The 10465-nt window shown below is 38.3% G+C and overlaps 1 protein-coding gene across 1 annotated transcript in view; it reads right to left on the bottom strand.

The window, feature by feature from the left end:
• Positions 1-346: 346 nt before the first annotated feature.
• LOC139969125 (calcium-activated chloride channel regulator 1-like) overlaps positions 347-10465 on the bottom strand; it is a 40514-nt gene continuing 30395 nt past the window's right edge. The window contains exons 7-15 of the mRNA XM_071973938.1: positions 10176-10403; positions 7765-7957; positions 7338-7444; positions 6034-6157; positions 5039-5154; positions 4260-4533; positions 3255-3461; positions 2798-3031; positions 347-2123 (exon numbers count right to left, since the gene is read on the bottom strand). Coding sequence (XP_071830039.1) covers positions 1297-2123; positions 2798-3031; positions 3255-3461; positions 4260-4533; positions 5039-5154; positions 6034-6157; positions 7338-7444; positions 7765-7957; positions 10176-10403 — 2310 coding nt within the window. The 3' untranslated portion in view covers positions 347-1296. The remainder of the gene's footprint in view (positions 2124-2797; positions 3032-3254; positions 3462-4259; positions 4534-5038; positions 5155-6033; positions 6158-7337; positions 7445-7764; positions 7958-10175; positions 10404-10465) is intronic.

Raw genomic sequence — 10465 nt, 5'->3', positions numbered from 1 at the left:
ATATATATATATATATATATATATACTTAGTAGTTGCAAGAACAATGGCAACGCAACTTGTTAACACTTTGTGGTATATTAGATATAATACATTTAATGTTGATTTATTTATTGCTGCAATACTATCTATGCGTGTAGCTATTCTTTATTCCATTGGCAATGCCATAATAAAATATTACACCATGTTTTCCCCATACAAAGGAAGGTTAAATGTCATTGTGGAGATTTATGTGTTTAAAATTATTTGGACAAAAAAATAAAAAAGTTTACTTAGGCCAGCACGTCAGCTAGAATGTTCTTTTTTGGTTTGCCTTTTTTTTTTCTTCTTTTTTTTTAAACGATGATGTTGTCATGCATGGCGAGAGCATGTTATTCTCACAACTGATAATCACAAAAGATAGAAATGGACCACGAACAGGTTAAACCAATACAAATTACATGCATGTCGCCCTCATTTTTAAAGTGAACGCAATAAAACTAAATATGTTGTCATATTATATACAGTGTATATACGGTATTGACAGGATCGTGAGGTATAAATATTGGTAAACAAAGATAAATTGAAACTTTTTTGGGCCTTGCCAAGATAGGATTAAAAGACGTTTGGAATGTAGAAAATTGGCAACATATATCTCAATGAATGAATACATTTAGAAAATAGAAGGATAAAAATCTATATATAATAGATTTAAAAAGAGATGGGGAGGAAGGGAGGGAAAAAAAGCATCCTATCACTATGTTTTCTTCATAGCCTATATGAACAAATACCTGGAACATTTGTTAAAAGACATTTTAGAAAAAGGTTTTGATATTGAGCAAAAATGAAATCTGGATATGGACTTCTGAGTTTACTAACAAATCCGACCCCACCCCACCCCAACCCCCCCCCCTCTAAAAAACAAAAGACACTTTCATTTCAAATGTGTTTACAATGTGTAACATAATAACTAGTGTGCAATTACTTCCTCTAAACATAAACAGCTCAAAAATAAATAAATTATATATAATTATATGAAAAATTATATTAAATTACATTACAAATCACTTTGTTAAAGCTAGAGACCTTGGCGCCAGTACCAAGTTTGGCATATACTGTATAGAGAGTATTTTAGAGATTGGGCATTATTGGAGACACAACCTGCCTTAGATTTGTTAATTTGTTGAGTCGTTAACATTAACAGCCAATTAGTTAATAGGCCTTGTGGCCAACTGTACTTCAAGGAAATTTTCAAGTATAGAGATCATATTGGACGGCAAAGGTTTCAAGATAAATAAAACCAGAAAAAGCTTTCTCGCTCAGAAATACTGCCCTGGTATATTGTTTGCATCAAAGCTCGGGTCATACTTTGGACTTACATATAGTACCTGTCGATTACATTGTCCATATGTTGAATTGGGATAGCAGGCAGTAGCCTCTGGCCACGACGAGCTAGAGGAATCACTGTCGAGTTCTGTAACCTCTTCCAAAGTCGATGCGTTGTGAATCTCAGATGATATGATATTTGGACCATCAAAACTAATCATGATAGACCGCGAAGATACCGTACTGATCTTATCTAATGAAGTCGTCGGAATACTTACCATATCCTGATGTGCATCCTCTCTTGAAACACCGAGTTGTTGATTCTGATCTTTGACATCAAGATTAATGAGATGATTTGAGAAACAGGCAACTCCGAAAAATATTAATAAAAACAACACAATACCCGCGGATAAACATGACACCAATATAACCTCTAAGTTATACTTAATAGTAACGACTGGAATTTTCCCAGGAGAATCAGTGGTGACATGGTAGCCTCTTGTCGTTATTCTAATAGATGCTGTGGTCTCGGTCGTTGATGATGGTAAAGGAACGTAAGCCGGTATGTACCTTCTGAAAGTAGCTTGACCAATATTAGAATATCCCGAAGTGTTATTGTTTTCGTCATAGGCTGTTATTGCAAAGTACATAACTGCAACACTTTTCTCTTCAGGTGCTAAATTGACGTTTATTACAAACTGCTCGTTGTTTCCGTACTCTTGCGGCATGGTTAGGTTGCCCTCGAGAATATCCGTCTCTTGAATGTCAAATGCCGTCTCCCGAGATAAATTCAGTGATGACTGAATGCTGTACCGATGTGCTGCAGGAAATTTGGAGAAAGAAAACTTGACTACTGGAAAATGGTTTTGGGAAACCGTCGCTGCGAAGCCAAACTAATGTCATTTTGTGAAATCAAATATATACAACACGGAAAGCAAAACAATGATACGGCTAATTCTATAACGCAATTGTCTAAAATTTAGGGTCACCTAGACTGTCTATGAGGCAGCCTAAAGCAATTTATTCCTACTCATTACACCTCGAAAGTTGGGAGAGAGAGTAGGGGGGGGGGATTGTAGCCTACTTACTGCAAATCATACGTGGAAAGATGCAATTTGTAGTAAGTACAACAGGCAGTCGCACAACCAATGAAAAAAAGAGTGACGTTTTCTTGAACCAATATTCTGTTTGATTGTATTTTGCCCCCGCAAATAACAAATTGCGACTTTTTGACTTGTGAGAGCACATTTATATACATAATGTACACAATAGCGCATATGTTTACTGTGCACTGTGTGTCACTGTCAGAGGTCAAAAGCGCAGAAGGCTACCTCGTTTGAGTCACAAACTTGTGTAACTGCTTAATTAATTTACAAATAGACAAGAAGAAGTACAGTAGCATAAACGGAACTGAATTGAGACAAAGAAAACTAAGGAGATTATCGAGGCAGAATAATTTCTCCTATTGTAATAATATTTGTTTCATGGTCTTACCTTTACCGAAATCAAGGTTACCCCCTGGAGCTGTAAAAGATAACATTACTAAACTGTCATTGTACGATGAAGTCGACACTTGGAGATCTCGAATTCTACAGGGGGGCAAAAAATCACCCGTTGGGACCGAAGGTACTCGGTTAGACCCTCCAGATGTGCGCCTCATAAATTGTGGAGCTTTGGTTTCGTTGAAAGCTGGTGGTGGCATACCAGGCAGTAGCATAAGATCATTTTCTGAAAAATGAAATAGTTTTGTAAAAAAAGAAGATTCTGATAAACGGTTTATTTTTGTCCAAATTAAAATACTAAATAAGAAAGTTTGAAGAACTGTCATTTTAATTTAGAGTAGGCTACACAACACAAAGACGTTGCGATCACACTAGGCGAATGTAAATAAAACAAATTTCGTTGGGTTATAACGGATTACCTACTGGTCACTCTTTCGTGCTAAACTTACCCGTTTGAGATATATTTCCGTCCAGTAGTTGATAAGGATCCACGTAAGGTTGCGCCAGAGAAAAGTACTGCCCGTTTTCTCCTTGTGTTGAAAGCACAGCCGTTTCGTCTGCGTTGTGTACAGTGACCTGAACTCCGTAAAATCCCTCTCCATCATATTCCGTGAAATACCGTGAATAGATTCCATCTCCGGCTGTTAAGTCAGCTCCTATTGGAGTATGTAAGACACACATAAAGAAAAACATGCCTTTTTGTGAGCAAGTTACTGCCCTTTTTGTTGTACCCGTTATAGATACTCAAGCAAGCTTACAATTGGAATATTCTCTATTATACAACACCTAAATGAATTCTGGTCATTTGATTGGTCAATTGCTCGTTGATTGCATGCAACATCCACTCTATGAAATAGAACCATGGGTTATCCTTTTTTGGTAGCAATTTTTTTCAATGGTAAAGAGCAGAGAAACCTGTCTGTTCAAAACAATCTGTTGCATGAATGCATTTTACCCATCTTAATATAATATGTTGTTCCATTCAACGAGGCGCAGCTGAGTTGAATGGAACATTCCATCTTTCAACTCATGAAATATTTGCACTATTGCACTCATAACCATTCATTATTTGTATACTATAGCATTTACCATGCATGTACTAAGTTATGTCTGATAGGACGGTTCCTTCCGTCCCTTTAAGCCCTAATTCCAATGCATTAAGAGTTGGTCTTGAAAAACATGAACTTTAAGAATTCTCGCTATTTGTTTGGTTATTAACAACTGAGCAGATAAAACCAATTATCTCCAACATCTAGTTTATCTAAACATCTAAGCAAAGGTTACCATTTGACATATTCGATAACGAAGTCATCAAACTAAATGACTTCGTGTAGTAATGTCGAAGACGATGACGTTATATTTAGTTTGATCCAACTTTTTGGTATCGCCAAGAAGCCACCATTTTCTCATATGCTCGGTGGCACTGCAGAACAACACCGATTCCGTAAACTTACCAGCACCATTGTCAAATAGTTCCAGTTGAATCGGGTCGCCATCGGGTCTCTCCACGGTTGCTATAACGTTGCACCTCAAGACTGGGTAAGAACCTTGCTTGACTTCAGAGAAGATGACCATATTTTCTCCCTGTTCGACATTCGTAACTGCGGAGTTCATCACTGCGGTAGCAGTGATTGCTCCAGCGCCTCCGGGTGGTTGTCTTGACGAAACACTGACAAGGACCTCCAATACTCCGAGCAGTTCGTCGAAGTAAAAATGCCACCAGCCAGGCTGTGTGGTGATTCATGAGAAACGAATTTATTTTTAAGAATTGAAACAGTTTGAGAGACGACTTATCAAACAATTCTTTCATAGCCCCACCACATATTTACATATTCTTTTAGTGCACATGTATAGTACCGTTGTTTTAATTTCATTGTCCATTGCGGACAAAACATAGGATATCCGAACAACGTAGTTGTGTTTTTCCTAAATTTTCGCATATGGTACCAGACCAGATTTGTTAACTTTTTTTATAGAAAAAAAAATGAACTGGTCTAACGGAAAATTAAAAAAAATGAAGTTCATGTTAAGTTACTACAGTGGCTTAATAGGGGGTAGAGGAAGGGTCCCCAAATCTAAAAACAAATGATTTTGTATCTCAACATTTTGGCATTTAAAGTCAAAAGTTAAACATTTTTTTTTTACCTCTTAAATAGTCAACCTTCTTTCCTATGCCCCTATTAAGCCATCGTTAGTTACACATATAGGCCTATATACGAGATGTAGTATTTACCTCTGCCGTGTCATTGATCTCTATAATGATAAATTTAAATTCACGTTCTTCACGGTATTCTGGACTGTTCGAAGTGATGACATCTCCGGATGGTGACACGACAGTCATGTTAATCACTAAATTCCGACGTAATAAAGAAAAAATGAAAGAAGAGAGAGTGAAAAAAATCAGCAAAGTTGAATTTGGCCAGAGGTTCTTTTCGCGGTAATGATAAAGAAGTTTGCACAGTCACTCTTATATTGGAGGGTTCAGGACTACTTTAAATTTGTGGTAATGTTCAGGCATGATGTATATTGTGCAAGCTTCCACGTAACGCCTATTTATGCTTTTTCTTTTTTTTTCTTATCTTAGGTAGTGCACATATCGCCAACATGCTATAGTTTCAACATATTGGCGTGCTAGCTTTTCATGTATATAGGTAAGCTTGGGCGCCATTTGTTTCGTAAATGTGAAACATAATATGTATGTATATATATATATATATATATATATAGATATAGATATATATATATATATATATATATATATAGATATATATATATATATAGATATATAATATGTTGAGACTAGTGGAACACTACTAGTTGTAACTCAGAGTTCCACGCGTTGAGCGATCATCAGACAACATATATTCCGCTCTGTACACGGGACATAGAGCACTCTGCGCCGAGATAGACGCCAACCAACCAACTCTCCACCTCTCTCTCTCTCTCTCTCTCTATGTATGTATATATATATATATATATATATATATATATATATATATATATATATATATATATGTGTGTGTGTGTATATATATATATATAAATATATATATATATATAAATATAGATATTTATTTATTTATTTATTTATTTATTTATTTATTTATTTATTTATTTATTTATTTATTTATTTATTTATTTATTTATTTATTTATTTATTTATTTATTTATTAATACATATATACACTCATACATTATATCCAATTTTATTCAACGCAATGAACGTACCTGTGTCCTCATTTTCCTCATAGTAAATAACCTCAATTGTTGTTCTATGTCCTATGGAGCTGTCTATCAAAACATCATATGTTTCATTTACAACTTCTGTTGCACTTATAGATTCCGTAAAGAGCTGTTGAGATAACGAACCAATTAAACTCATTAAGAACGCTCAATAATAACACTTATACTATCATGAAAACACCTAGCCCTCATGAATTATCTATTTGATATCTTTAAACCTATAAACCACGTCTTCCTTTCTAATTATTGGGCAATTTGTACATGTTTTAGACTTCCTTTTGCCGGTGTTAGCTATTGGAATACCGATACTGCAGTATAGATTAGAAACAGTGGCGGCGCCAGGAATTTTTAGTTGGGGAGGCTAAGGAGGGGGGGCTGAGCCAATTTTTTGGGTGGCTTACAAGATTGAGTGATCCCCTTTTGAAATTTTTCCCAATCCTGGAAAGGCCTACATGCAAAATGGTGGCATTTAGCGAGGCTTTTGTCACCTGAAAATTTCTCCAAAAATATGCATTTTTTTGTGCGTAACTTTAGTCAAATTAGAATGGAAGATACCAATTCACAGTTTTCGTATCACTAAAATATTACCTGCTGTGAAAGATCCAATTCCTTTGCTCAACTATTATATCGCGCTCTCTGACACAACTCCTGTTTTAGTCTGTATACACGCTGTTTGTGAAACGCACACGACATTGCCGTATGAGAACAAAATTCATCAAAATTTCCATTGACCATTGTAGCACTGCGTTATGGCTGACAAAATTTGGGTAGGCTATATTGTTTCAATGAGGTTTTTTTTTGTGCCTATTTCAGTTTGGGGGGGGGGGGGCTAATGGGGGGCTGACTACTTCAGTGGGGGCTAAAGCCCCCCAAGCCCCCCCCCCTTGGCGCCGCCACTGATTAGAAATATGTAAGCAAGGCTATCGAATTGCACTATAGTTTGAATAAGATCACGGGATCACACTTCCGCCCCCCCCCTTACTGTCGTGAAGAATATTCCACAAATCCTAGGGTATACAGTACGTAGCTAAATAGCATGTATGTTTGGTACAAGCTAAACGGTCTCAAATCTTCAGCATTGTTTCAAAGTCGCAAAGTATAACACCATTATGCAATTAGGTAGCCTGCATTACACCCACCCCCCCCATACTCAAAGGGTAAGGGCCACCCCTTCCCTTAGATTACTCCTCTGGACGACATAACATCTTAGCGCCCACCCCACCCCCGGAAGGGACCAGTTGACCAGACTGTCGACACCCTCTGCCAGTGTACGTGATAGGTGTATATACCTGGAAAGGTCTTTCCTGAAACAATCCTTGACCCTCGACTGTGGCGTGGAACGCATCATGCAAACCTGTAGAGCCAATGTCATCCGTTTGAAGGAAAAAACGCCCACCTGAAAAAGAGACGAAGATGTTAAAAAACAATTTAGTTGTGTTGTTAATTTGTTGCAGAAAAAGAAGGAACGGAAATTGTCCACAAGGCGAGGACCATTTATGGAATACAATCATTTCCTTCTGTGAATTGTTTCAAACCATTATCGGCCGTTAATTTGATTCATTTTGTCTGTATATTGATCGACCGAAGATGACGAAGTCCTAGTTTTTAGTAATTTAGGCTATAGTAATGACGTCATCACTCGCCAATTTTCTGGCGGTAACGGAACTTTAAATAACTTTGAACTTTTGATTGATTTCATTTAATGTTAACACTTACCGGTTGCAGATGCCAAATCTGGGACCACTGTGTCAGCATCGTTCGAAAAAGCGACAGAGTTTATCTTCACCCTAAGCTCTGAATATTTTAACTTCATTGCTGTCGTTTTCTCGCCATTAGAACCACTATCTTTTCCGTCTGTGATCAGAATTACAATGCCACCCTCAGCCGTTTGGCCGCCGCCTTGTAATATCTTTGTAAAACAAAATGAAGACGATAATTGTTTGAAAATGGTATTAATATTTAATTATATTTAATAACAAATTGAAAGTTTACACCGGTGCTGTGGCCGTGGATAAAGGCGGTAGCATTTCAGGTGCGTATCCAGGGGGGGCGTTGGGGGCGCGCGCCCCCCGGGTAAGGAAAAGAGGAGAAAAAAAAGAGAAGAAAAAAGGGAAAAGGAGGGGAAAAAAGAAAAGGAGGAGAGGAAGGAAGGGAAAAGAAAAAGAAAAAAGAGAGAAAAAGGAGAAAAGGAAGGAGTAGAAGATAGCCAAGACCTCGGGAAGAGAAAGATCCCTATTATATACACAGGGTAGCCAGTGACAGATCAAGGATTACGGAGGGGGTGTGCGCCTCACCCTACCCCTTACCCCGACAACTCCATTTTTGACGTTTCCGTTTTTCCTCTCTCACTAATGTACTTGAGCTCGACCGAGTCGTCGGGGAACATAACGCATTTCGGGAAGGGGGCGACCGCCCCCCCCCCGAGCAAATTTTCTTTACGACATCGCTAGTAATTTCAAAATAGACAATGCTTAGATGCAACTTACAAGGCCTGGGAAGTGTCATTTCCAGCGATCTGGGAGGCATTTTCGGCCAAAATTTTTCTTGTACGCTTCGCGCCAACTCATGGTGGCGCTTCGCTTAGATAGTTTGCCTACAGGCTTCGCCCTCCCTTGGCAATTACTCGCTACACGCCTGTTCGAATTTGTAAAGCAAAGAGCAGATATAACATCATATCAATGAGCATTGAAATGCATGTTCCACGATGTACAGCCTCAAAAACTGTCAATGTGTGTAGTCAAAGGCGTAGGAGCCAGATTGGATTTGGGGGCTGTAATGACTTGCCCGAAAAAAAGCCAAAATTTTCAACATGTCGATGCCAATATCATATAGGCAAGATCGGTCATTACATTGTATGGCATCGTCTACCGCACGGTCCGTCAAAGTTGCACAGTATACCGCCGGATGCTAATGTAAACAACCAAATGTCTTATGTAGATGGAGAAAAACCATACAGATCCATTTATGTCAAAACTCTCTTTTACAAAGGTAATGTCGGCCAAGCTTACAACTTTATTTCAATTACCAAGGAGATCATTTTAAGCTATTCATTGCTATTTATTTTTCTTTCAGTAGGTGCCCAAAAAAAATGGGAAAACAATTGGGGGGGGGGCTGCAGCCCCCGCCTCCTACGGGACCTACGCCTATGAGTGAAGTGTTCGGTTTCGATATACCTGATATCGGAAATATCTCCTATTTTTCTGTTCCTTCAACCAAGTTTTGTAAAAGCCATTATAAGAGGTTGCAATATTTATACACCAATAAATTAACTGTGTCGGAATTTTACAAAATTTCCTCACCAACATTCTTCATCATACTTTCCTCTACTCGTTCAATTTTCACCTGTCTGTTAGGGGTTCAAGGAGGTTTTTCTATATTGGTTGTCTATAGATTGAATTTTCTGCAACATTATGGGTATGTTTTCAAGTGATTTTATTCACGAGAAAAGGGAATTTTCAAATTCTCAACAAGTAATGGGCTTAAAACCTTCAAAAGTGGGGCTTTCGGATATTGTGGGCCGTGACATAGAATAACCTACAAAAGCAATCATCCATAGGACATGCAATGAGGTCGAACATGATGTGTGACTGGTGACAATCTTCAAAAAGGTTATGGATGGAAAAAACTTTTGGGAAATACTTGGTTCTCAAGCAAAAGTGTACATCTGGTTGCTCATTTTCAAGCCCGAGAAGTGCCATTTCCGGTGATCTGGGGGGTATCAAAACCAGAAATTTTCTTGTACGCTCCGCGCCAACCGATGGTGGCGCTCCGCTTAGATAGTAATTCGCGCCCCCCGGGTTAGAAAATCCTGGATACGCGCCTGCATTTGAAGCCTTGAGGCTAAGCAATCGGGAGGTTCCGGGTTCGATATCCGGCCGGATCATAGTAAGGTGGGTTTTCATCCAAGAGCAATCTACGGATTTCCCATCTGACATGACTTTCTACATTGAGAAAGATTCCAACTTTGAGTTGAACTGGAAGCTACCCGATGTGTAAGTTGTAATCCACAAGCCCTTGCTGGGTTCTCCCACATTTTGTCGTCGCTTAAGTGTCGTAAAAGTAACTACTGAGTATTATTATTATTGTTATCTGATTCTATACATATATCTAAATAACAATGAGCTTACCTCAAGGGCTACTTCTAGTCCACATCCTATACATGTACCACCTTGAGCCTCTTGTGGGATTTTTTGGGCAAGTTTTCTCCGTGTGTCTTCTGAATCGAGTTTCACCAAACCACTGATTTGTTTCCCAGTACTATCGAAATCTACGATACCTAGTGATATACCGTCGACGGCTGTAGTCATAATAAAGTTCATAGTTGCCGCAGCCTGCTTCTCTATCCGATTATAGTCCTGTTAATTAAATCATATGTTGAAGAAAACGCTATATGACCCATTCGGTAAGTAAGGTTATA

The sequence above is a fragment of the Apostichopus japonicus genome, chromosome 6 (genome assembly GCF_037975245.1).
Source record: "Apostichopus japonicus isolate 1M-3 chromosome 6, ASM3797524v1, whole genome shotgun sequence".
NCBI lineage: Eukaryota > Metazoa > Echinodermata > Holothuroidea > Aspidochirotida > Stichopodidae > Apostichopus > Apostichopus japonicus.
This window is presented reverse-complemented; position numbering and strand designations above follow the sequence as displayed.